Source organism: Molossus molossus, unplaced genomic scaffold (assembly GCF_014108415.1).
Source record: "Molossus molossus isolate mMolMol1 unplaced genomic scaffold, mMolMol1.p scaffold_m16_p_1, whole genome shotgun sequence".
Lineage (NCBI taxonomy): Eukaryota > Metazoa > Chordata > Mammalia > Chiroptera > Molossidae > Molossus > Molossus molossus.
The window spans coordinates 39656956-39684815 of NW_023425344.1; the positions used below are offsets into that span (position 1 = coordinate 39656956).

Below are 27860 nucleotides of genomic sequence, written 5' to 3' on the forward strand. Positions count from 1 at the left end.
TCCCGCCCGCGCTTCCTCCAAGATGGCGAGCGGCGGCAGTGGGGGGGTTTCGGTGCCTGCGCTCTGGAGCGAAGTGAACCGTTATGGCCAGAACGGTGACTTCACGCGCGCTCTCAAGACCGTCAACAAGAGTAAGTGTCAGGGCGGTTGCCGGGGCGGGTCCGGGCCGGCGGAAGGATGAGGTCTTCTTCCGGCGCGCGCGACCACCTCTCAGTAGACAGAGGGAGGAAGACCTGAGCCGCCAGCGTCCCGGGAGCGGACGCCTGGCGGGCGTGTTGGGTTTGGGGCTCAGCCCCCGCTGCACCAAGCCGGCCCTGGGCCTTGGGTTGTTTAGCGCCACGTGTACTTTCCTCTTTACACCGCGGGAAGCGAGGGAGGGACTTAAAGAGACCGCTGCTGCCAGCGCCTCATCCAAACTGTTCTCTTATTTGACTCCTTTGTTTTCACGCCTTATTTCGCAAATAAATATTCCACACCGCAGTTTTTTTCTCTTTCTATTTAACGGAGTGATCGAGACAGTATTGCTGAGGGAGTTTGTTTTCTTGGACCTCAGCGCGGGGAGGAACCTGCCAGTGACACGTAACTTGGAAGCTGGTGCTCACATGGTGGCAGCTGCATAGACTCGGGAGAGGGAAGGGCTGGATGTACATGTCAGGCCTGCGTTCCCACAGATAGACCCTCTCCGATGTCATTAGAGCGGGAAATGTGTGTGTGAAAGCACTGGCATTTAAAATAACGTCGGAGGAAAAGTGTGGCCTGTTTTTTGCCCCATAACTGATCATTTCCAATAAACTACCTTCGGTATGAGGTTTATTTATTATATTCTTTTATCGTTTAGTACTTAACTGTAATATGGCTGTGCTTTTTAATGCTCTCTGTCGTGCTAATTCTTCTTTATTGAAGATGCCGCATATATTTGGTAGATATGGAAATGTAATTACCAGGACAGGGTTTGCTATTTAAAACAGTAGTAACATACAGGTTGTATAAATAAATTTCAACAACCTGTTGTTCATTTAACGTGAAGAGAAGTGATTGTGCTCACAAAGCAATTTTTTGGTGTGATTTCAGGCATTGAAAATGGATATACATTACAATTATTTGATTCCTAAGCTTGTTTTGAATTAAGGTTAGTTTTTGGCTAGGCCTTCAGCCAGTACTAAGTCACAATGTAGTAAGTTACAGGAATTATTTAATCAGCAGCTCTCAGTTTGTTCTCCAATACAGTATATATTTTCTTCATTGGCAGAAGTTCCTTTAACGCTTACAATTGGGTCCCTTTAGTTGCTCAGGAGCAAGGGGAGTGATCCTGGTTATTTTGACACAGAGCAGCTGTTTACCATTGAAATTTGGCTACCTGACTCCTTCTTTGTACTTCTCTTTGGTCATCTTAGGTGAAAAGAGAAATTTTGAATGGTTTTTGAAATTAAAACCAGCAAGATAAATTGCATTTGTGTACTTTAGAGCTTATAGATATCGCCAAAATATTCTTATTTCATCTTCTTGATAACTTTGCAAAATAGGTAATGCTTTCATACTCTTCTTGCGGTTCAGAGAATTTAGATTTGCAGTTAGATGACTTGCTTAAGATTTCAAGGCATCTAATGACAATCTTGTACTCAAAACTAAATTTGTTTCCAAATTCTACATGAACTTTCTTTTTCCCCTGTAAAGTAATGAATTACGTAGGACGTAGCATACATCCCAACATTAAAAAGCTGGACAAAATAGCTTCTTTCTTTCACTCTCCTTTTTTGGGACCATGCATCTTGGAAATCTTATTAAAAATCTAACTAAATTATAACTCTCCTTTTATCATTTCTTAAGTTAAAAATGAAGATCCACCTTTAAAAAAAAGTTTGACAAATTATTTTTGCTGCAATACAATTGGAAACGTAATTTCCTGAGGCAGAGGGTGGGAAAATTTAGTAAAAATGTGAAAAAGAAATAGATTTGAATATTATTTTCCTTAATTATTTCATAGTTCTGCAGATCAACAAAGATGATGTAACTGCCCTACACTGTAAAGTGGTATGCCTTATCCAGAATGGAAGTTTCAAGGAAGCCTTGAATGTCATCAATACTCATACGAAAGTGTTAGCCAAGTAAGTGATTCAGTTGGTTGTTTGTACAGTTATTTGAAACAATTTTACCATTGCTACATTCATTTTTTCGTCACTGTTCAGTGACTTTTGACCTGTTTCTTTCCTTTTTTTGTTACTTCTCAGTAGTGTTTTTGAAACTGGATGGAGTAATGGTAATTTTGTTCTTTTCTGCCTTGGGGAGCCTTTTCTTTACTCCATGTGATTTTTCTTGAACCACTAAGAAAGAGATAAATTGTGGAGGGATGTTGAGCATAAATGTAACAAGAATTTTCAGAGGACATAAGGAGAACAACTTAGCAGAAAGTTTAATTTTGGAAAAATAAAAAAAACGTCAGAACATGTGTGGTAGGGCAGTATAAGTAGAGGTCTCTATGATGGTATAGCAGTATTAGCCTGACCTCTGTGCCTACTTCCTTTGAGAATTGTTTAGGTGAGTTTGATTTTAGGCCAAGATCTTTCACTGTCAGAGTTCTTTAGCAGTCTTGAGACTGGAAGTATTTTTGTTGCTAGTATTTTTCATTTATTTATTTCATTTCTCTTTTCATGAAATGTGAACGTATATTCTGAATTGTTACTCTAATTTGATTCTTTTGAACAGTTATGCCTAATCCCTAAAAGGTGTATTGAAATGAAGTTTGCAGCATATTTATTCTTTAATTAAAGATTCTGTTTATAAAGTATAGAGCAGTATATAGTATATTTTCTTTTGTATAAGAAAAAGAGGATATAAGAACTTCTAAGTACATTTTTCTGTATATGCAAAAACAAAAACTAGCCAGAGAAACCATGTAAAAATAGTCACTTGGCCCTGGCCGGTTTGCTCAGTGGTTAGTGTTGGTCCTTGGACCGAAGGGTCTTGGGTTTGATTCTTGTCTAGGGCATTTACCTGTGTTGCAGGTTCAGTCCCCGGCCCAGGTCAGGGTCATGTGGGAGGAACCAGTCAGTTGGTCTCTCTCTCACACCGATGTTTCTCTCTCCCTCTCCCTTCCTCTCTCCCTCTCTCCCACTCTCTTTCCCTCCCTCCCTTTCTCCCTTCCCCTCTCTAAAAAATAAAAAAAAAAAAAGGTCACTTGTAGGAGGTGAGGAGGAACAGGGTAGAATTGAAAAGCAGTGGGAGTAAAGCCTCTCAGTGTATATCTTTTTGTTTTTTTATTTGAGCCATATACATGTATTACAGATTGGAAACTTAATTAAAACTTGATTTTAAACTTTATTACAAATAAAAGGAACACTGCTTTCAATGGACATAGACAACAATGCTTGGGGGGAGCAGGATGGGGCGGAGGGTGTCTAGGGGGAAAAGGAGAAACATCTGTAACAAAAATAAATTAATAAAAATTGCAAAAATAAGTAAATAAATAAATAAAGGGAACACTGCTTTCTACCAGTATATATGTTCATGCTGAAATTTAGTATTTTGAATTTTGACCATTTTGTGAGATTGGGAAATTTTGAGTTAAGTTTTGTTAGGCAATAAATAAAGGATATTGCCATTTGCTTTGGTACATATTATTTCTCATGTGTTATGATTGAAATTTCAAAATGAGTTCAGATGTCACAATAATGCAGATGAAGTTTTAGGTGAGTGTATGTTAAGTAGTGTATTTGTAGTTGTGTTTTTACCAGTTTGAATACAAATACTATGTTCTTTTAAGATTTCTAGTTACTTTTTCTTTGCTAATTATTTGTTTCTTGAACAAGTTTAAAAGCAGCATTATGTGGCTTATTATTTGATTAGTAGATTTAAGAAACTTCTATAATAATTTATTTAAAATAATATTCAGATTATCTTTGTATCTAAGACAAATATTTAGCTGATTCATGATTTCATTCTTAAATGTTTGTTTCAAAAGGCAAATAATTCTAATTAGAATATCCATGAAAGCAGGAGAGGCTAAGGAAATAGATACACTTTCAAACAAGTCACTAACCTTTGTCAGCTTTCTCATCTCTTAGTGAGAGTTGAATAACAATATATATCAAGTGCTTAGAGCAGTGTCTGGCATATGGTGAGTGCTCTGCTGTGTGAGCTAATAATCAGATATTGTTTTTTTTCCTTTTCAGTAACTCTCTTTCTTTTGAGAAGGCATATTGTGAGTATAGGCTGAACAGAATTGAGAATGCCTTGAAGACAATAGAAAGTGCCAGCCAGCAAACAGACAAACTAAAGGAACTTTACGGACAAGTGGTAATTACTGCTTTTAAATACCTGTTGACAGTCATCCTGAGTGAGCATGACTCTACCTGTGGCAGAGTGCGGATGAAAAACCTGATGGTCCACAAAACTTGCCACCAAACCAGTTCTTGAGGTTTAAACATATTTCATCTTCTTGATCTTCATGCAAAAGTTGCATTTATAACGTTCTGTGAGCAAATGACTTCCCCAGGGTAATTTAAAGTTAAGAACTGTCCTGTGAAATTTGGACTTTTTAGTTGGAAAGGAGCTTTTATATACTTAATCGGTTTTAAAATTGTATTTCTTTCTAGTTTTTAACTATTCTAAGTTTAAAATAAAATTATGATAATTTGGATAATTTCAGCTAGTTCATGAAATCCTTGAAATTATCTTATTCTAAAAGTGTTTTGAGACATATAATTAAACCTAATGTAAAATAGGGCTGTTGCTGAGAAGACAGAAATGTTATGTGAGAACCAGCAATAAACCCTCTTAAAGATTTTTAAAATGTCAATGTAGAGCAAATAATGTTGTATTGACTGTATTGGTCCCAAGAGCTAGTATGAGTTTAACAATATAAATGGGTTGAAGATGCCCTGGGCAGTTTGGCTCAGAGCGTTGGCCTGCGGACCAGAGAGTCCCGGGTTCGGTTCCCACTAGGGTCACGTACCATAAATAAATAAATAAATAAATAGGTTGAAGGGTCACGTACCATAAATAAATAAATAAATAAATAAATAGGTTGAAGAAAGATTTGGGCAAGTTCACAGATTGTAGTTTTATAAAGAATTTATAAAGAATTTCTAAGGTGCCCTGGCCAGTTTGGCTCAGCGGTTAGAGCGTCGGCCTGCGGTCCAGAGAGACCCGGGTTCGGTTCCCGCTAAGGGCATGTACTTCGGTTGCAGTTTGTCCCCGGCCCTGGTTGGTCGAGTGGGTGGCGGCCACTCGATGTGTCCCTTTCACGTCGATGTTTCTCTCTCTCTTCCTCTCTCTCCCTCCCACTCTATCTGAACAAAAAAATGGAAAAATGTCCTCGGTGAGGATAAAAAAAAAAAGAATTTCTAAGGTAAGCTGGATAAATTTAGGGTAAATTCTGGCATTTTGAAATTGATGATGGGCACCAGTCGCTGTCACATATGAAGTAACTGACTCAGTGATGGTTCTTATTACCCTTTAGGACAACTTCAGTGAAATAAGCAGGAGTCATGTTGTGTGTATTTCATAGCACCCTATACGATCACTGGTTTCTAAGAAACAGAAAAGGAAGATTAAATACAGTGAACTCCTGGAAATATCGAGTCCTTTTGTTAACATCTCATTTTGTTTCTGTTTACTGGAGTTTAGTAATTGTTGTGTGTTGTGAGAAAATTATTTCATTGTAAGTCATTGTAGGGAATAGGGTGATTTCTGTTACAAAAAGCTTTTCTTTTACACCCCACCTAGGCATTTACCTAACCTCAAGAAGAGATAAATACAGTGACACAGTGACTTTTCTAACCGAATAATACCTACAAACATGCAGTGTAGTAGTGATTCATTACAAGTAACTTTTTGAAACAGTTAGTAGCATGTAGAACTAAATGAAAAATTTTCAGGGAAAAATGGTTGATTGCCCATGTTATGCTGAATTAGTTTTTCTTCTTAGTGGTTCCAAAAAGGATTTGTACAGTGTTAGAGACATAACACTATATTTCTCTTGTCCTTTCATTTTTTACTTGCTCTTTGTCTCTTTAGTTATACCGGTTAGAGCGCTATGATGAATGCTTAGCTGTGTATAGAGATCTTGTTCGAAACTCCCAAGATGATTATGATGAAGAGAGAAAAACAAACCTTTCAGCAGTTGTTGCAGCTCAAAGCAATTGGGAAAAAGTGGTTCCGGTAAGTATCGCTGAGTACCCACACAGCCATGAACTGATATTTATACCTACTGTTTGACTGGTATTTTTTCTATGACAGGAGAACTTGGGCCTCCAAGAAGGCACACATGAATTGTGCTACAATGCTGCGTGTGCACTGATAGGACAAGGCCAGCTGAGTCAGGCAATGAAAATCCTACAAAAAGCTGAAGGTTGGAAATTTATTAAAATTATATGTAATTATAATGTATATATAACTTTGCAAAGTATTTCCAAAAACCTCATTGGACTTTGCGATGTTTTTAAGGGGAAATGATTGATTAGGTGGGAATTTCTCAAAGTTCTTCTAGCCTTTCTCTTGGGTTTTTGACATTATCTCTCTATTTCTGCCTAATTCATAAGTCATACTGCTTGTTCATTTTCAACCACACTGGACATTAAAATATGAATTTTGAGGAGTAGGTTTTTGGACAAGTGACTGTGCGTGTTAAATGTAAATTGAATTAATTTATGTCAATTACTTACATTAGTACATGGCATATAATATAAATATTCAGTAAATATTAAACAGGCACTCAAGTATGGTAGTAATATGGTGTGCCTATATTGTGCACATATGCACACATACTATATTTATACATTGATAACACTATTCAAGCACATTTTCACTCCATTAAGTATGTTTCCATATACAATACAATATTTATGTGTTGAAGCTTTGTTTTTTAAATTTTTTTTAAAGTTCATGCTATTTATTTATTTTTAATATTCCATGCATTTTTTTTTTAATTTTATTTATTTTTCTTTTTTATTGAATTACTGGAGTGACACTGGTTAACAACATTATACAGGTTTCAAGCCCACAATTAATTACACAGCACATCATCTGTACACTGTATTTTGCTCACCCACCCCAAGTCAAGTCTCCTTTTATCACTATTTATTCCCCCATACCTTCCTCCACTACCCCCACCCTCCCTTCTCCTAGCAATCCCCAAACTGTTGTTCGTGTCCATGAGTTTTTTTTCTTTTTTGCTCAATCCCTCCACCCTCCCCGCACCCCTCCATCGTGCACCTCCCCACCACCAACAACTGTCAGCCTGCTCTCTGTACATGGATCTATCTATGTTTTACTTGATAGTTCATTTTGTTCATTAGATTCCACATATGAGTGAAATCATATGGCACTTGTCTTTCTCTGGCTTATTTCACTTAGCATAATGCTCTCCAGGTCCATCCATGCTGTCGAAAGGGTAAGATTTCTTTTTTTGCAGCCAGGTAGTATTTCATTGTGTAAATGTACTACAGCTTTTCTGTCCACTCCTCTACTGATGATAGGCACTTGGGCTGCTTCCAGATCTTACTGTTTTGGGTTTCTTCGGATAAAATTGCTAGGTCATAAGGCAGTTCCACTTTTAATTTTTTGTGGTAACTCCATACTGCTTTCCACAGTGCTATACCAGTATGTATTCTCACCAATAGTGCATGAGGGTTCCCTGTTCTCCACATCCTCACCAGTACTTGTTTGTTGTTTTATTGATGATAGCCATTCTGATGGGTGTGAGATGATATCCCATTGTGGTTTTAATTTGCATTTCTCTGATAATAAGTGATGTTGAACATCTTTTCATATGTCTATGGACCATCCATATGTCCTCTTTGGAGAAGGGTCTATTCAGGTCCTTTGCCCATTTTTTAATTGGATTGTTTGGTTTTTTTGGTGTTGAGTTTTATAAGTTTATAAATTTTGGATATTAACTCCTTATCAGATGTATCATTGGTGAATATGTTCTCCCATTCTGTGGGTTGTCTTCTCGTTTTGTTGATGGTTTTCTTTGCAAGACCTTTTAATTTGATGTAGTCTCATTTGTTTATTTTCTCTTTTGTTTTCCTTGCCTGAGGAGATATATCAGAAAAAATATCTCTATGGGGAATGTCTGAGATTTTACTGCCTGTGTTTTCTTCTAGGATATTTTTGGTTTCAAGTCTAACATTTAAGTCTTTAATCTATTTAAGTTTATTTTTGTGTATGGTGTAAGAAGGTGGTCTAGTTTCACTAAAGTTTTTTTTTTTTTTTTTTTTTTGGTATGTGCCCCTAGCGGGAACTGAACCCAGGACTCTCTGGTCCCCAGGCCGATGCTCCAACAGCTGAGCCAAACCGGCTTGGGCTCATTGAAGTTTTTAGTTAAAAAGAAAGAAAATAATTTATTGGCAAACTTATGTCTGATCTTAACTCCGGGAACATTTAGACTTTTCTGCATACATTTTTCCTGGAAGCTATAAAAGTGATGTAGGGACTGTGGTAAACATGCAGAGGAAAAAAGATGAAACAGGGTTTGTTTTACTTCTAAATGTTGAAGGTTAAAATCAAAGCATAGGTTAGAGTATCATGAAAAGAAAAATATGTTTGGGAAGTATAATTTTTTGATCTTATCCAGTATTGGCAGTGGTATCCCCTACCTGGGTAGCAGGTTCCATCTCTGCATACAGGAGGCAGCCAATCAATGTTTCTCTTTCTCTCTCCCTCTCCCCCCTCCTTTCCTCCACCCCCTCTCCCTCCTTCCCTTCCACTCTCCCTGAAAATCAATGGAAAAAATATCCTCAGTAAGATTAAAAAAAGAAATGCAGCTGTACATTTAAATTGTAAAAAATTAGAATGCTAATAGTTGTTATCTTTGGGTGATGGGATTATTGTCTTTATGCTTTTCTGAAATTGAATTTTTTGCAATCAACATAATTATTATTTTTTTAATCCTCACCCGAGGATATTTTTCCATTGATTTTTTAGATAGAATGGAAGGGAGGAATAGAGACACATCTATTGGATGGCCCCCTGTATGACCCCAACCCAGGATGGGGATCAGACTTGCAACCCAGGTTCGCACCCCTGACCTGGAACTGGTCCAAGGGCAGACACTTCAACCACTGAGCCAAATTGGTCAGGGCAATATTTATAATTTTAAATGTCCTTGAAAGACTTTTTAAGCATAGAGATTACAAATGAATGAAAAATGTGAAAGCGCTAGAATAACCAGGGATAGATACTATCTAGTATAGTTCATGCTAGTGATAAATTTCAAATTTACTTATTAAAATTATCTTGAAATCTTCTTGTTCTTTGGAATGTTGAAAGGAATGAGCATTGCCCAGCAATGTTAATTTTAAAACCATTTTCCCCATAGATCTTTGCCGCTGTTCATTATCAGAAGATTCTGTAAGTATCCCACTGTTGTTAAACCCTTATAATATGTAAATTTGTAGGGGGCTTCATTGTAGTATATTGACTTTTTGGAATAGATGGTGATTCATCGAATAGGAATCATAACAGAAAACCTCTTAATTGGGGTTTTCTACTATGAATAGGAATCATAGTAGAAAATCCCTTACTTGAAGGGGTTTCTTAGGGTGAGAAATTATAATACAAAAATGTTTATATACTTAATGCGTTGTATTTTAAATTCATATAAATATAAAATAATTCTATTTTAGATATGGGGCTCAGGTCTTTGAGGATGGGTTTATTTATAAGAATTTTATGCATCTATCATATTAGTCCAGCATTCATGATTTCATTTCCAGTTTTGTTTTGGTTTTTTAAGTCCAACACTATCTTAAAGACAACTGTGAAGTACTTTGATTACATTCTTTTTAGATGTTAACTTTTTTAGATCTTACCATTTTCTGGCTCACTGCTAATTAGACAGTAATTTTCTTTAGTAACTCACTTTTATCAAATACTTCTGAGCATTCAACATAGTTTTCATTGAAACAAGTCTTTTTTCACACTCATAGTTCTTCTCTTACTATGATCATTACGTTTTATCATTTGCTTATTAAACATAACTGGCATAATGGGACTGGAAGCAAACACACCTGACCACTAGTCAGCATGCACTCACCAGGTGAGAGCAGGAGTGCTGGGTGTAGTAAAAGAGAACAGCCCCCGGCCTCGAGCATTTACTTTTATGTGGGCATCAGTCAGCCTTTCCAGAGGAATGGAGAATATGGATTAATCTGGAGTGTCAGTTAAGAGAGCTGCTGATTTAATTACAGTTTTAGCTTTTAAAGTTCTTTGTATGGTGATAATTAGGATTTTGTAAACTTTCCTCTTTTTATGGCAATTCCTAAATTTTGACAAACTGAGTCTAAGGGAAAATTCCAGAAAATTATGTTTTACTTAGGATTCTGTACCTTTTCAATGTTTGGATCACTTGGTAAATATGTGGAGCAATTTGGAGAACTTTTGTTTCTTATTCTGCTTAGGATGGGACTGAGGAAGACCCACAGGCAGAACTGGCCATCATTCATGGGCAGATGGCCTATATTCTGCAGCTTCAGGGTCGTACAGAGGAGGCTTTGCAACTTTACAATCAGATAATAAAACTAAAGTGAGTTATTAAAATGAAGTGTCTTTTATAGGGGAGGAGGTTTCTTTTTAAAGGTTTATTTCTTTTTGACTTGCTTGTTGTTCACAGGCCGACAGACGTGGGGTTGCTAGCTGTGATTGCAAATAACATCATTACCATTAACAAGGTATGAAATAGCCATGGCTATCCTACACTTATATTTTACACTGAAAGCATATCACTCAGCTTTTTTCTAGGATAAGGTTTTTTTTTTTCTATGATAGAGTCCAAAATTGTAGTGAACCACAGTAGAGGTTATTTAACTCTCCTAATGATGATGATTATGCAGAGTATATTCAAGTAATAAAACAATTTTGTAGTTCCCGACTCTAGACTTTAAAATCTTACTTTCTTAGTTTATAATAATATGGAGAATCTCTGTTAGAAAACTAAAATATTTGGACTTTTAAACTTTATGTGTGCATTTTTTATGTGATGTTTTCATTTAATAAGTCTCAGTGAAAGTTTTCTGAGATAATTTTCTTCTTCCCAGTGGTTTTTATTTTAGGGAAGGGGAGATGTGGGCAGGTTCTATTTCTCATGTTCAAATTTGAAATTCAGGTCAATAGAAAATAAAAGTAACATTTGTGGTGGTTTTTGATAATGCCATGTAATTTTTTTCAAGAGTCATCTTATTTCATTTTCACTGTTATCTTTTTAGGTGGCAGTACTTATTTCGAATTTATAAGAGTATAATCTGAGGCTGACAGGAGTTAAGTAATTTGTGTAAGGTCACAGCTAGTAAGAGGTAGAACTTGGATTCAGAGTCCAGTCTCTGACTCCAAGGCTTGCTCTTTCTAGTCCTTCATGGGACCTTTCTCCCATATAGCAGAAATTCAGAGAGTCCCCAAAAGTGGGATAATGGCATTAAGGGGGCTAGTAGTTACAGGAAGTTGCAGGCCATTGGCATGGTTTAGGTTTCCAAAAATTGGTGCTGGCTTTTGAATCTTAGCAGCAATATATACCTACCTATGTTTCTGAATAATTTAAATGCCAGTGAGTACAGATTCTTTTTATGTGCTATATAATTGTGAGGAGGAGAGTGTGTGCAAAACTAGATATCTCAAAGTTAGTGTAAATAATTATACATTGAACTTTCTTCAGCTAACAGGTATTTATTTCTTTTTATTCAAAATAGTGCTGGATGCAATAGGTAATAATGAAACACGGTTTTAATCATTACAGTTTTAAACTCTCCTTCTGATGTTGAAAGAAACTGTGCATCTTTAAATTTCTTACTTTATAACTACAGTATTTGGTGAAAGAAAAGATCTCTGGGTTGGCAAATTTGAGCTTACCCTTGAAAGAGGAATATAGTTTGAAGGTTAAGCAACAGCATAAACAAATAAATTATGAAGAAATATTTATGGCTTTTGGAGGGGTGGGCATGAGAAAACAGAAGATAAGAGAATATATACATGCTAGTTAATTAAAAAAAAATAGGTTAGATTAAATGATACCAAAGTATGGGAGGTCTTGAAAATTAAATTTTTGAATAATAAGTGCCATGATAGCAAAGTTTAAGAGAGGTCTGGCAGTGGCATGCATGATGAAGTGTTAAAATAGTGATATAGGAGTACCAACTAGAAATACGGTTTTTTGAGGACTGATTTATTTGAAAGCCAGTTTCTTGCTGTACATTAAAATAATTTTGCTTTGGTTTGGGGCTTCACACTCAGAAAAGGTAGAATTTATTTTAGATTTCTTCTTTGTCTCCTTTTAGTCTTTAAATTGCTAGACCTTGTTTTAACAGCACATGGTATCAATTATTTGCAAATGTGTATATCACTCAGCAAAGCTAGAATACTATGCACATAGTAGATACGCTGATGCTAAGCTTGTCCTTCCTAGGATGCAGTGTGACTTAATTGTGTTCCTTCCTTGAAAGGTATGTGACTTTCTTTAGGCAGATAACGTTTAGGCCCCACACAGAAATTGAGCTTGTTTTACTTCTGCCTAGGTGAGAAGAGCCTTAAGAAACGGAAAAACAATAGCTATGTTAATTAGTATTTTTTGTTAAAATGGGTTCAAGAGAGGTATGAATATATATCTGAATTTTAATAATTTGCTTACATAATGACAGTATTTCATAGAGGAATGAGTGACTTTCATCATCCGTCATCTAAATTCTAAAGGGCATAATTTGTAGAACTTGCAAATTTAGTTATCTTTGTAGTCCTAATTTCCACTGTAAAATTAGTGCTATCCCTGTCTACTTTTCTTCAAAAAGCTCAAAACAAGCATTTAATAGTGGAAATATAAAACTAAAGAAAACCAGGAACCCAAGACAAATTTATGTGCATCTTAGGAGCGTAGGCACCCCAACCAAGCAGATGTATTATCTTCCAGGCTCTCTTGTTTTTATATAAAATAACTAAATGAAAGAGGAATAAGGTCTTGGAGCATTAAAAGAGTTGAAGTCTGAGATTGCTATTAATGATGGATCAACTTTTCTTTGTCAGGACCAAAATGTCTTTGACTCCAAGAAGAAGGTGAAATTAACCAATGCAGAAGGAGTAGAGTTTAAGCTTTCCAAGAAACAGCTGCAAGCTATAGAATTTAACAAAGCTTTACTTGCTATGTACACAAACCAGGTAGGTAACATATCTCTAGTTCCCCTCGCTAAACCTTTTAGAGTATGGCATCTGAGGCATAATGGATGTATCAGTGCAATCAATTTATATTTTGTCTTAAACCCATGTGTTCTTCAGGAATGTCACATATAATAGATTTTTTTGGTTAAACAAATAATTTGCCCAGTTCTTTGTAAAGGTGTGCTATTGCTGGCTTTTAAGAGGAAGAAGACACTGTTCACACCTGTAAGTGAGATAATTTTGTTAATATTTTGTTTATCTATGAATTAAAGTAAAATAAGTATGCAGAATACTGCAAGTTGTAAGTGTTAAATGATGTCAGTTCTACCCCTAACATGCATTAATTCCAATTCAATTATCATTTCATGCTCTTCAAGAGCAGAGATTTTCAGTGGGAAAGTGAGAGGCAGTAACATGTTTATTATTTAGAACTGAGTCTAAAGTTAAAATAGTCTAAAGTACTTTAGCAAGAAATACCTATGTGTTTTGTTGTTTTGAAGCAAAGACAGATGTATTTTATTTAAACAAAATTCTGGAATTTAACCATCCAAATGAATGTTTATAACTCCTCCTTTCTTAAATGCTTTGAGAACTCATAGTTTAAATTTAGTAAATGGAAATCTTTTTCTTATAGGAAAAAATTGAGAATAGATACTATAAACCACTTCTCTCACCCTGGGCAGTTTTTTACTTACTATTTTGTTTTAACTGATTTTCCTCCTCCTCCCCCCATTCTTTTCTTCTTTTTGGTCACTCACTTAATGTTTAATTTCATTAACCAGTGTATTTTTGTGTGTGGGGGCAACATTGTCTTTTTAGGCAGAACAGTGCCGAAAAATATCTGCCAGTTTACAGTCCCAGAGTCCTGAGCATCTCCTGCCTGTGTTAATCCAAGCTGCGCAGCTCTGTCGTGAAAAACAGCACACAAAAGCGATAGAGTTGCTTCAGGTAAAGGAATTACTTGAATTTTTAAGGAAGTGTCAGATAGTCGCAGCCTTGTTTCATTTTCATTGTGTATAAAAGCTTGTAAATTTCATGGGCAAACTAATAGGTGATATACCACTAGACAAATTCTAGAGTGTCGCTTTAGTTAATTCTTGGGCTACAGCTTTGTTTTATATAAATTTGCATTAGTATGTATTTGCTATAAACCCTAAAGAATGATTTCCATTTTGAGATGTATTTAACTAGTTAAGGATTTGTTTTAGGCTTATAATATTAGAACATGCTTCATTCCTTTTTCAATAATGTATTCTCCAGTAACTCCCAATCTAACCTCAAATAATTACAGAGATACTGACTTGGTTTTTATCAACCTAAATCAGCTGTTAGATTATTTTTAATTTTCTGAGGGTAAAATACATTGGAAAGTTGGACAAGGTAAAATTAGGACCATCCTGGGAGACAGTTGCCTAGCAGGGACCCTCAGTGAAGAGGTATTATTTATTCGAGTATCTTTTTAAAAAAAAATTAAGTGTCAATCTTAATTATTATTTCTCAGTTACTCTCTGGAAACTTGCCATTATCATATTCATTTTCAGAGCATAATTTTAAAGCATAGTGGGTGTTGGATAAAATTTTTCCAAAGTAAAACTCTGACCTACAACCAGAAGTTTAATATTTTAAAACTGGATTTAAATATTTATGCAGCTAAGATAAGTAATTGGAATGTGTGCAGTGAGTTGTATAAATAAATTGTGATTTCCCCCCCCCAAATTAAAAAATTTTCAGGAATTTTCAGATCAGCATCCAGAAAATGCAGCTGAAATTAAGCTGACCATGGCACAGCTGAAAATTTCCCAAGGTATTAATGATGATTTCATCATGATTAAAATATCATTTTAATGGAAACATGGTGGGAATGATTCTGAAGTAGTTGACTATGTGAGTTTTAAATTTTTGCATAATGGTGAAGCATAATTATTGTTTCAAACATGAAGCTAGATGGTGTGAGCTCCAACAGACTTAGTAGTGAATTAGTTGGCCTTTTCTTGGGTTCTTACTAAATTGTTAGAATGGTTCTCAGTCTATACCTTGAAAATCTGTAGAACCAAAGGATTTCCCTGTTCCAAAAGACCATACTTAACTCAAATTTCTTGGCTGTGTGTTGTGTAGAAATGCCTAAATCTGTCACTTGGTAGTATTTGCATGAAATAAGGGTTACTTTGCATCCCAGTTTTCAGAATTTTTTAGTTCAGGACTTTATCCTTTATTTATGCTTTACAACTCATATCTTTGGGGGAAAGAGGCAAGGAAATTTAATGAGAACTGATATTTTTGGATCTTACAGAAAATGGTTAGTGTTTTTGTCCATGATTTTAGACCAACCTTGAGTGATTATCTAGACCAGTGTTGACCATATTTTGCAGCCACTATCTACATGTAGCTCCTTTAAGTTAAGATTAAATAAAATTTAAATTCAATTCCTCGTTTGTGCTAGCCCCATTTCAGAAGCTTCATAGCCATATCTGGCTAGTAGGACAGAATAAGATATAGGATGTTTTCATCATCACAGAAGGTTCTGTCAGACAGCTCAGGTGTAGAGTATGCATTCTCAGTGGGTATGATAATTGGTTTGAGGTGGGGAGAGTCCAAAAAGATATTGGATATTAAGATAGCTACAATGAAAATTTTGTGGGTAGAGGGCAGGGGTGTTAGTTGGCAATTAGGAAAAAAAAAATGTGTAAAAGGCTCCTTAGTGGGGCAGTAATGAAAACAAGGTTGAGAAACACTTCTAGTCTCCCTGTTACCGTTTTCAGACTTGCTTACATTTTTGTTTTCCCTTTTCCCACCTCTTTATTTTTCTTGCTCTCTTCTTTATCTTCTTTCCTCATTGGGTTTTCAGGATTTTTTTGGCAAGAATTATTTATTATACTAAATTACTGAGAGAGAGCCTATCATGATTTTTGTTTGTTTTGTTTTTAAAGACTTTGAAAGGTTTAGTTATTTAGGTTTGCAGTGAGTAGAAAATAAGAATTTTAACACTGTAGGAAAGTTTCCATTATACTCATATCTACAGTAACATATTTCTAGGCCCTTATGTTACAGTCTGAAACAGGAGAAATAGAACTCAACAGACTGGGAGTTGGGAGATGACTTTTCTGGTCATCTGCCATTATCTTTATCTTTCTTTGTGAGCGTAAGCAAGACTCAGTTTTCTTACCTGTAAAATGAATAGAATACTTTCTTCCCAAGATCCCAAAGCTTGAGTACTTGGGAGATGTTATAAAACAGGACTCATACATTTCTTGTCTTTTTTTTTTTTTTCATATTATACTTTCTTCATTGTGATGGCTGATTATGTCTTTAATTTCTTAAGGTAATATTTCCAAAGCATGTCTGATCTTGAGAAGCATAGAGGAGTTGAAGCATAAACCAGGCATGGTGAGTTTATAACTAAAATCTCATAAGACTGAAAAAGTAATAGGATTAATAGTCCATTGGTATGTTTATGTTTTTTCTATTCAATTTAATTTCTGCCTATTTCTTTCTATATTCATAATAGCTAAAATAATAGCATCTCCTTTCTGGTATAAATTCAATTTTATTTTGTACTCTGCTTTGCACTGGTCTATTTTTAGTCAGATGTGCCAGGCACTGGTTAGGCCTTACATTACCACTGAGAGTCAACCTTAAATAACCTAAGATCCATATAGGGAATTCCTTAGCCTGAATAATTTTATGTTCTCAGTGTGATTTCATTGAGGTAAAATAATTTAGTAATGGTGGTTAATAAATTTAGTCTTTAGTTCCCTGATTATTCCAGCATCACAGGTTTTGATCACCAATATAGCTTTGAAAGCATCTATTTTGAAGTAAAGAGTAATTTTATAGCAGTGGTCTGTATTTATTAAACAAGGACTGTTTTATTCATGCCTGTATTCTCTAGCACAGCTAGTTTACAATGGGACTCAGTAAATGTATAATAGTATTATGATAGTTTTTTTCTCTTTTGAAGATTGATATTTTAAAGACTGGGCTACGGTTATTTTATATTAGAATCAAATATAACACGTGGCTGAAAATAAAATGTTTCTAATATTTAATATCCTGTTTTCTGATATCTTTCAAAAAACTTATTCATTTCATTTATGTTGTTGGGTTTATTGCCATTAAAGTTGTTCAGATATTCCTAGTTTATCCTGTTAACATCTGTAGAACCTTTTGTTTCTAATATTGGTTATTCATATCTTTTTTTTTTCTGGTCAGTCTCACCAGGGGTTTTTCAGTTCTATCGATTTTTCTCAGAATTCCAGCTTTCTGTTTCTGTCCTTTCTGTCCTCATCTCCTACTGCTCTTCCCTTCTCACTCCACTCCAGCCACATGGGCCTTCTTGTTATCCCTCAGACACACTAGGCAAGCTTTTCACTGGCTCAGGCCTCATGTGACTCATCACAGGTGTTTAGCCACGCGGGTATGTGCGCCTCATTGATAATGCACTTGGATGTCCCAGCAGTGTCTTATTATATAAACTAATTATCTAAGTGCTTATTCTCAACTTCTGTACTTACCTTGTGGACTGGTAACTTTGTGAACTTGCACTGCTCTAGGGGAAAGGTAATATAGATAATTTTGTATTTGGAAAACAGTGCTGCTGTTCATGGTATTAATTTTTATGATGAATTAGGTACTGGTGAAAAGAGCCTAGCACAATTTATTTGCTGTTTCTTCAATGTTTTTCATTTTCAAAGAGCTTATTCTGGGAGAGAAGGGGGAATTTTATTCACTAATTTATACCTTTGGCTGGGTAGGTATCTGCATTAGTGACCATGTACAGCCATGAGGAAGATATTGATAGTGCCATTGAGGTCTTCACACAAGCTATTCAATGGTATCAAAGCCATCAGGTAAATAAATGGAGTAAAATGTTATAACGGCATGTTTTTACGTACAAATAAAAAGCTGCACTACTGAACTCAAAGTTTAGGATAAAAGATGGAATGCTCTTACTGTCATATTCTGTTTCTTAAGTATACCAGGTCCAAATAAAGTTATTAGAAGTAAGAAATAGCTGCAAAATGGAAAAAACAAAACAAAACTTCAGTTATATTTTCTGAACTTCTTTCCTGTGTGTGTGTGTGTGTGTGTGAGAGAGAGAGAGAGAGAGAGAGAGAGAGAGAGAGAGAGAGAGAGAGCTCAAGAAATAAGAATAATACTACATGATTACATGTAAGATAACTCATCTTTAGTGGCTAGAGAGCCCATGGATGGTAGTAATTGGTACAACAGGAGTACAGTTGACCCTTGAACAACATGGGTTTAACCTGCACGGGTCCATTTATATGTGGATTTCTTTTCAATAAGTACTATAAATGTATTTTCTCTATGATTGTCTTAACATTTTCTTTTGTTTAGCTTACTTTATTTTAAGAGTACAGTATATAATACATGTAACATGCCAAATATGTGTTAATATACGATGTTATTAGTAAGGCTTCAGGTCAGCAGTAAGCTATTACTAGTTTAGTTTTTAAGGAGTCAAATTATACTCATATTTTCAGCTGTGCAGGGGTCGGTGCCCCTAATTCCCATGTTGTTTAAAGGTCAACTATACATGGAATAATTGTGTATCATTTCTCCATCTAATGGGAACATATTTATTTTTTCCCGTATGGGTTTCTGTATTAGGCATTATCTAACTTAGGTGGCATTTATATACTGTTAGCATGTTACCAGTGGAGAGAGATCAGTGTTCTGGAAACTATTAAGTTAATATTTGAGAACTATGGTGACATATTATGGGATTATTTCTAGTTGTGGATGATCTAAATGGAATGGGTTGTGTTCCAAATTCATAAATTAGTTGTCACATGTACGAATTTGTCTACTCCTCTTTCTATTTGTGTGTGCAAATTTGTTTATGATATTTCATGCATTCTGTAAAACTTAAGATGAAAAATATAATGGATCGGTTAGTCCGTTTTAAAGGTCTAATGAATTTAATAACTTCATTGATTTAAAACTTTTTTTCTCTCTTTGTTAAAACTGTAGCCCAAATCTTCTGCTCATTTGTCCTTGATAAGAGAAGCTGCAAACTTCAAACTCAAATATGGGCGGAAGAAGGAGGCAATTAGTGACCTAGAACAGCTATGGAAGTAAGCTCTGAAGGGTGGAGATGTATAAATCCAAATTTTATTGCTGTTATTTGATATGGGGGAATTATTTTGCTTGTTTATGTTATTTTCTTCAGTTTTATAAATTGTTGAATAACTGTTTTCAATTTCTTCCTTTAGACAAAATCCAAAAGATATTCATACCCTGGCGCAGCTTATTTCTGCTTACTCACTTGTAGACCCTGAGAAAGCAAAAGCGTATCCTTTTGATCGTTCCAAGCCGCTCCCAAGTAACATACTAGATCTCTTCTAGTACCTGTTTGACCAGGACATTTTTTGTTATAAATTTCAGTAAATAAAACCTCCTTATAACTACTCAAAGCAAAAATGAAAATTTATTGATCATTGTGACTGAAAATACAGTGATAGATCTAACTTGGGGTTCAGCTTAATCCATAAGCAAAAATGAAGTTAATAACATATAGCTTATATCTCTCCAGGTTGAAGTCCAATAGCAAAAAAATAAACAAAAACATATTTTATTTGGAAACTAGTACATGATTCTGAAATGTCATTCTGATTGAACTCTTAGGTCACATGCTCATCTCAAACAGAGAAATTGGTGCCCTGATTGGCTGAATTTGGATCATGTGTGCTACTCCAATATGGGTGTGGTCCCAAAACCAAGGTGGCGGGGTGGATGCTGAGCAGCCACTGAGTTAAGGAATAGATGATTAGATTATGACTCCTTTTTCAAGTTTTCCTTTCACAATATATGATCTATGACCTTATGACCTGCTGATTTGTTGTTCAATAGAAGATTTAAGAACTTCTTTTTTGCTTTTGACAAAGTGCATAGAAAAAGAGAGTGTGTTTCTGTGCTGGCATAGATATATTGTTAGGCATATATATGTATATATATTGTGTTCCTGAACTCCTGTTCTATCCCAGTCTTAGTAAACACTTGCCCTCGTCAGATAGCATGTCTCTAAAAGTAGATGTCGAGGCTCTTGAAAATTCTCCTGGTGCTACATACATTCGGAAGAAGGGTGGTAAAGTTGCTGGAGATAGTCAACCAAAGGAGCAAGGGTAATGTTTTTCATTGTAACAATGCTGATTAAATTTAAATTGCATAAAGAATAAAGCTATATATATTTTAAATATGTTTTTATTGATTTTTTAAACAATTTTTTATTGATCTGTTACAGATGTTACTCCTTTTTCCCCCATTGACACCCTCCTTCCCAACCCCCACTCCCCGTCCCCAGCTTTATAGTTTGTGTCCATCAGTTATGCATACATGCATATAATTAAGTTCTGTGGTTTATCTCTTCCCTCTCCCCTCCCTGATTTTTTTTATTTTGGAGAGAGAGAAAAATCGATCGGTTGCCTCCTGCATGCTTCCTATTGGGGATCAGCCAGCAACCCAGGCATATGCTCTGACTGGGAATCAAACCCACAACCTTTTGGTGTACAAGATGATGCTCCAACCAACTGAGCTACCTGGCCAGGGCCAGAGATGTTTTTTAATTAAAGAAAATTTTCCTTTATTGATTTTAGAGAGAGAGAAAGGAAGGAGAGGGAGAGAGAAACATTAATGACGGAGAACACTGATTGGCCACCTCCTGCATATCCCCCACTGGGGATCAGGCCCCAACCTGGGCATGTGCCCTGACTGGGAATCGAACCAGTGATCTCTTGGTGCATGAGTCAATGCTCAACCACTGAGCCACACTAGCCAGGCCAGAGATGTTTTTTAATGTGTTCCTCTTTTTACTGTAGCTGTCAGAGTACTTAGTAATTATTTTGAAGTACTTTCTTGACTTCCTATGCTTTTTTTAATGCCCTTTAGTGGGGGTCAGTGTACTTAATAAAGATTTTATTACTTAAAAAATTCAATAAACATACTAGATTAAAAAACTGAAAAATAAAAAGTCTTCTTCCAACTGCTCTCTGCCCTCCTCCTTCCCAAAGCTAAAACCAGTGTTACTTGTCTTCCTGCATAATCATCCCAGAGATATTTTTTGCCTGTATTACACCTACACATGTACTTCTGGCAAAGAGTTTATCTATTCTCAAGTTTTGCCAAACAGGAGGTGACTTATTGTAGATTTTCATGCTTGTGCAAATTTTGTATCTTTTTACATAAAATTTAATATGTGTGTGCCATGTAAATGGTATCTGTTTTCTGAAAACAGTTGTCACTCCTTTTTTTCTTTTATAAAAAAATTTTTTCTTTATTGATTTTAGATAGGAAGAGAGAGATAGAAACACTGATGAGAGAGAACATTAATTGGCCACTTCTTGCACACCCCCACTGGGGCTTGGGCCCACAACCTGGGCATGTGCCCTGACCAGGAATCAAACCGGCGACCTCTTGGTACATGGGTCCATGCTCAACCACTGAGCCACACTGGCTGGGTGTCACTGCTCTTTTCTAAACCCTCTCCCATAAACTATTATGTATGAAGCTTGATTAAATTTAACCTAAATAAATATCCCAACTAGTCTATTAGCTTTGGTGAGCCCGTACTCAGCAAATCTTGAATACCTTATGATAATGTACTCAGCTCGCACTTTTGCACATGCTTAATGCGCTATATTTTATCATGTTGATGGTAATGATTTTTGTTCTCTTTGTAGACAGGGAGATTTGAAAAAGAAGAAGAAAAAAAAGAAGGGTAAGGCTTTTTTTTTTCAATCTTTAGATTTCTCTCTATAAGATAAAGATTGAGTTTTGCCCTATATAAAAATCGTCAAGCAAAAAACCGTCCTTTCTTCTTGTGGCTTTAAACACTTGAGTTTTGTCTTGGCTATAGCTAGCATCTAATTTTATTACATTAGAGTACAACTCTGCAGTTTGATTGCCTAAATTCAAACTGTTGCTCGAGTAATATTGTTCTTTTACTGTGACTGAATGTAACTGAGTTTTTTTTATTTGTAAAATGGAATATGATGGTATGTACCTCATAGAATTAAATAAGATACTACTTTTAATGCTACTAGACCAGTGCCTGGTATCATTGGGGTGCTTTGAGTTATAAGTACCATAGTACCATCAAACTGGCTTAAGAAAATTTACTATTTATGAAACTGTCAGTGAAGTTAGCATCAAAGTTGGTTGATCCAGTAGTGGTAGCTCTTTGTTCTGCTGTATACAAAACTGAAAATCATTAGAGTCTTAGGATGTTTTTTGGAAATAGGGCCACATATTTGTCATTTATATCCAGCAGAACAAAGAAGGCCCTTGTGTATCTGGCAAATCTTTTCCATTGATCTGATTGAGGCAACATAGGTCAATGTCCAGCCCTGAACCATAACCAGGGGTAATGCCATGCATTGAATGCCTTAGGCTGTCTTAATGTATGGCAGGAGTTGGGTAGAATTACAATGCTTGGCTTTACCTAATCAAAGGTTATCTGTTCTTGAGTCTTTGGGAAATCTTTCGTCCAAATCAGTTTGTTTTTTATTTTGCCCAGTGCCATTTTAGGATTCAGCTTTCCCAAACCTGCTGTTTATCACTATTCTTCCACCTGTTTTCCATCCAAAATTATAGCAATAATTCTTTTTCTCCTATTTTTTTTTTAGACTTACTTTATTGTTGAATGTATTACAGATGTTCCTCAGTTTTCCCCTGTCGCCCCCTCCTGCCTTTCCCCACACTGTTGTCTGTGTCCATTGGTTATGCATATATACATATAAGTTCTTTGGTTTATTTCTTCCCACCCCCCAACTCCCCTTCCCTTTGAGGTTTGTCAGTCTAACAACCAATTTGTACTTCTTTTTTTTTTTTTTTTTTTTTTTTTAATTTATTTTGTTCAGATAAGAGTGGGAGGGAGAGAGAGAGAAACATTGACGTGAAAGGGACACATCGAGTAGTTGCCACCCGCACAACTCAACCAGGGCTGGGGACAAACTGCAACTGAGGTACGTGCCCTTAGCGGGAACCGAACCCGGGTCTCTCGGGACCGCAGGCCGATGCTCTAACCGCTGAGCCAAACCGGCCAGGGCCCAATTTGTACTTCTTAATCCCTTCACCTTTTTCACCCATTCCCTCAATCCCCCTCCCATCTGGCAGCCAACAAAATGTTCTCTGTATCTATGAGAATGTTTCTGTTCTGCTTGTTCATTTTGTTTGTAGATTCAGTTGTTGAGAGATATGTATTCATTGCCATTTTGTTTGTTCATATTTTTTATCTTTTTCTTCAAAAAGACCAACATTTCATATAATATTGTTTTGGTGGTGGTGAACTCCTTTAGCTTTTTCTTGTCTGGGAAACTCTTTATATGACCATCGATCCTAAATGACAGCTTTGCAGGATAGAGTAATCTTGGTTGTAGGTTCTTGCTTTTCATCACTCTGAATATTTCTTGCCACTCCCTTCTGCCCGCAAAGTTTCTTTTGAGAAATCAGCTGACAGCCTTATGGGAACTCCCTTGTAGGTAACTAACTGCTTTTCTCTTGCTGCTTTTTAAATTCTCTCTTTGTCTTGAACCTTTTGCATTTTGATGATGATGTGTCTTGGTTTGGGTCTCTTGGGGTTCATCTTATTTGGGACTCTCTGTGCTTCCTGGACTTGTATGTCTGTTTCCTTCACCAACTTAGGGAAGTTTTCTGCCATTATTGTTTCAAATAGGTTTTCGATTTCTTGTTCTCTCTCTTCTCCTTCTGGCACCCCCAAGATGTGAATGTTGGCATGCTTGAAGTTGTCCCAGAGGCTTCTTACACTATCCTTATTTTTTTAGATACTTTTTTCTTTTTGCTGTGCTGATTGGGTGTTTTTTGCTTCCTTATATTCCAAATCGATGGTTTGCTTCTTGGCTTTATCTACTCTGCTATTGAATTCTGTGTAAATTATTCTTTATTTCAGTTAGTGCCTCCTTCATTTCTGACTGTGCACCCTTCATTTCTGACTGGTCTTTTTTTATGCTCTTGAGGCCTTTGCTAAGTTTGCTGAGGTTCTCACTAAGTTCATTGAGCATCCTTATAAGCAGTATTTTGAACTCAGCATCTGTTAGGTTGCTTATCTCCATTTCACTTAGTTCTTTTTCTGGAGTTTTGTTCTGTTCTTTCATTTGGGACCTGTTTCTTTGTCTCCTTATTTGGCTGCCTCCCTGTGTTTGTTTCTGTGTATTATTTAACAAGAGGTATGGGGCTATCTGAGACCAGATGCTGCTTGTTTGAAAGGATTTAGGAAAACCTGAAGCAGGGTCCAAGACAGGCCAATCCTTTGGTAAAGCAACTGGCAACAGCTTGGGTGGGCCTGAAAGTTGGGTGGGGCAGGGCAACCAGTGTGAGCCAGGTTGCTGGAGTCCCAGATATGGTGGCTGTCTGCCGCCCCCGGGAAGGGCTCACCAAAGGAACAAAGGCCTCTGACAGCACGTGTGTCGAAGAGAAAGCTGCCTCTCCAGCTCTCGCTCCAATGCCAAACAACTCAGTTCTTCCCATATGTCTCTGGTGCCTTTCAAGCTGCCTCCCCCACACTGGAGCCTGGAGGGAGCAAGTCGGTGTATGTCCGTGTGTGCCCTTTAAAGAGGAGCTGCCGGGGGCTCCAGCCGCCTCAGCCTTCCTCAGCTTCAGTTCCTGCTGGTTTTCCAACCAGAAGTTGTGGGGACTTCTCTTCCTGGCCCTGGAACCCTGAGCTGGGCTCTTGGTGTGGGATGGGGACCCTTCACTCCTCAGGGAGGACCTTCCCAGCCGAGGTGTCCTGATTTTTTTCTGCCACACATGGATGTGGGACCAACCCGTCAGCCTCTGCCCCTCTTACCAGTTTGGATGTGGCTGCTTCTTTAATTTTGTAGTTGTAGGACTTCCATTCAGCTTGATTTCAGGCAGTTTTGAATGTTTGTTGTGTAGTTTAGTTGTAACTTTGATGTGGTTGTGGGAGGACGCAATACCACGTTTACCTATGTTGCCATCTTGACCTGAAGTCTCTTTTCTCCTATTTTTCCTTCTAATGTGTTTATTGTCGTTTTAGTGGAGTTTTGGGGTAGTGCAGAAGGTAATGTTTGCATTCAATCCACCGCTTTTACTTAGAAGTCTTATTTTGTCACAGTACTTGCAAATTAGTAAAAACTTAAGTATTTGTTTTGTGTTGTCTTATGTATTAGTAATACTTTAAGGGAACAAATAAATGATAACTATAGATAGCAATAACCTGCAATTTCAATTTTTTAAAAATAATTTTTGGTTTCCAAATGGACATATTTAAAAATTTACACATGGCATATGCTTATTCTAAAAATAAAGTAAAATAAAATAAAAATAAACAAAAATTCATAGACTTCTATTGTAATAGAATGACATAAAGAGTAAAAATTCCCTACTCCAAATTCATGCTCCCAGAGGTAATTGCTTAACTTTTTTTCTATATAGAACATACATATACATTTATATGGTCAGGCAATAAAAGTTTTATAAAGCTGATATGGACATATCACTAGATTTTACAAGTAAAACTTTCTCAGATAAACTTATTTAATGTTATTTATTCCCAGGCTTGAACATATTGTCTAAACAACTACCTTGAAAACATTATGAACACATTTCTCATTTTTCATCAATCAACTGTTCCATAGGAAAACTGCCTAAGAATTATGACCCAAAAGTGACCCCAGATCCAGAAAGGTGGCTACCAATGCGTGAACGATCTTACTATCGGGGAAGAAAGAAGGGTAAGAAGAAGGACCAGATTGGAAAGGGGACCCAGGGAGCAACTGCAGGAGCCTCATCTGAACTGTAAGTCATTGCTTCCCAGTGAGGATACTCAGAGCATAGGTCAGAACTTTCTGAGATAGACTCAGGGTCATTAGTGAGGATTTTTTAAATGCATTTTAAGAATGAGACGTACAGTCAGATATCTTGGCTGTTTTGTGATATGCTATTGTAAAGGAAAGAAAATGTTGGATTGTATTGCAAATACTTGAATTGTAGATTGTATCATAAGTAATAGGATTCCAGTAACTTCAAAAGAAAACTAATACATTGAGTCATTCAACAAACTAAGTGTCTAGATAAACAGAGATATGAATAAATAATGTGACTAGAAAGAAGTATGAAAAATGTTACTGCCCTGGCTGGTTGGCTCAGTTGGTTGGAGTATCATCCTGTATACCAAAAGGTAAGGGGTTTAATTTTCCTGGTCAGGGCACATTCCTAGGTTTCAGGTTCATCTCCATTTGCGGTGCATACAGGAGACAACCAATTGATGTTTCTCTCTTTCTAAAATTAATAAAAACATATCCTCAGGTGAGCATTTAAAAAAATAATAAAAAAAATATTTTTAATCCTCACCCAAGGATGTTTTTTCACTGATTTTTAGATAAAGTGGAAGGGCCAGGGAATGAGGAGTGGTGAGGGGAGAGAGAGAGAGAGAGAGAGAGACATGTCAAATGGTTGCCTCCCATCTAAGCCTGACCGGGGCAGGTATCAAACCTGCAACCTAGGTATATGCCCTTGACCAGGAATTGAATCCGTGACTCTTTGGTCTAAGGGTCAATGCTCTAACCACTGAGCAAAATCGGTCAGGCCAAAAAAATAATAAAGTTTTAAAAATGTTACCAAATTTGTGCATGATAGGATTATGCCATTTTACACTTGTTCTTTATTTTCTAAGCTTTCTAAGAATTGGCATGTATCATATATTATCCATAAAGCAGTAAAAATTGTATTTAAAAGGAAAATGGACAGAGAGTTGTGGAACCCACCTTAAAATAAATAGAATGTGTGTGGGAGATTGTTAGGGTAGAAAGTGAAATCCATGTATTATGTTTTTATAGCCTGTTTGTTGAATGTATGAATGACCACTTTCCTAAATGTGATGATTTCAGGGATGCCAGTAAAACTGTGAGCAGCCCACCTACCTCCCCAAGACCTGGCAGTGCAGCAACAGCATCTACATCTACAAGTAATATCATACCCCCAAGACACCAGAAACCCGCAGGGGCTCCAGCAACAAAAAAGAAACAGCAACAGAAAAAAAAGAAAGGTGGAAAAGGTGGTTGGTGATTAGAATATTCTTGTTGTAGGCTATTTTTAAACTAGTCTTAGTGACACTAGAACATAATAAAGGTGACACAGCGAGAAGCACAGAGCTGCTCCCTCTCCCATCCCCACATTTTCATAAAATTATTTTTTTGTGCATCAAAAAGGAAAACATCTTCCTCAAACTCTGCCTAGTCAGACTTATCCTACTTGTACCACTTAGCTTTGCACAGATGGTGACTCACAATAATTGGGCATTTACCTATCTTGATATATGTTTCTTTGTGTGCTGAACTGGTGGTGGTGTTTTTTTCAGTTTCACAAACAAGGTATGTTATCTAAGGTTTCCTAGGATATAAACAAATTACTTCTGCTGTTTTAACTAAAGTACGAAGATACTTGTTCCTATCAAGTCCCACTTTAAATTATGTCTTAGGAGGTCTTGGGAGACTGAAAGTGGAATCTTCTGAGCATTCCAAATATCTACTTAGAAATATCATGTGATAAAAAGGGACCTTATTAATACACTGGTGTTCTTCACTTCATTACATGAGTGGCCACAGGATAACTAAATGTCTTGTTTAATTTTTACCATAAAATTTCTGTCATGTGATACTGGAATATGGGAATATATATATGAAAAGTATGTTTGTATATGTACATACATATATAACATTTGTATAAAT

At 36.4% G+C, this 27860-nt stretch overlaps 1 protein-coding gene across 2 annotated transcripts; it reads left to right on the forward strand.

The window, feature by feature from the left end:
• SRP72 (signal recognition particle 72) lies at positions 1-27444 on the forward strand. 2 transcript variants are annotated; one of them, XM_036265378.1, is made up of 19 exons: positions 1-131; positions 1985-2105; positions 4170-4293; positions 6016-6159; positions 6238-6349; positions 9320-9351; positions 10401-10525; positions 10613-10670; positions 13006-13137; positions 13957-14085; positions 14869-14941; positions 16457-16521; positions 17889-17984; positions 19129-19232; positions 19371-19448; positions 20142-20279; positions 21834-21871; positions 25770-25929; positions 27021-27444. In XM_036265378.1, the coding sequence occupies exons 1-19, from the start codon at positions 23-25 to the stop codon at positions 27196-27198; spliced, it is 2016 nt and encodes a 671-aa protein (XP_036121271.1). In that variant the 5' UTR covers positions 1-22; the 3' UTR covers positions 27199-27444. The 2 variants fall into 2 exon arrangements, with proteins under 2 accessions (XP_036121271.1, XP_036121278.1); XM_036265385.1 differs by lacking the exon at positions 17889-17984.
• Positions 27445-27860: the final 416 nt, after the last annotated feature.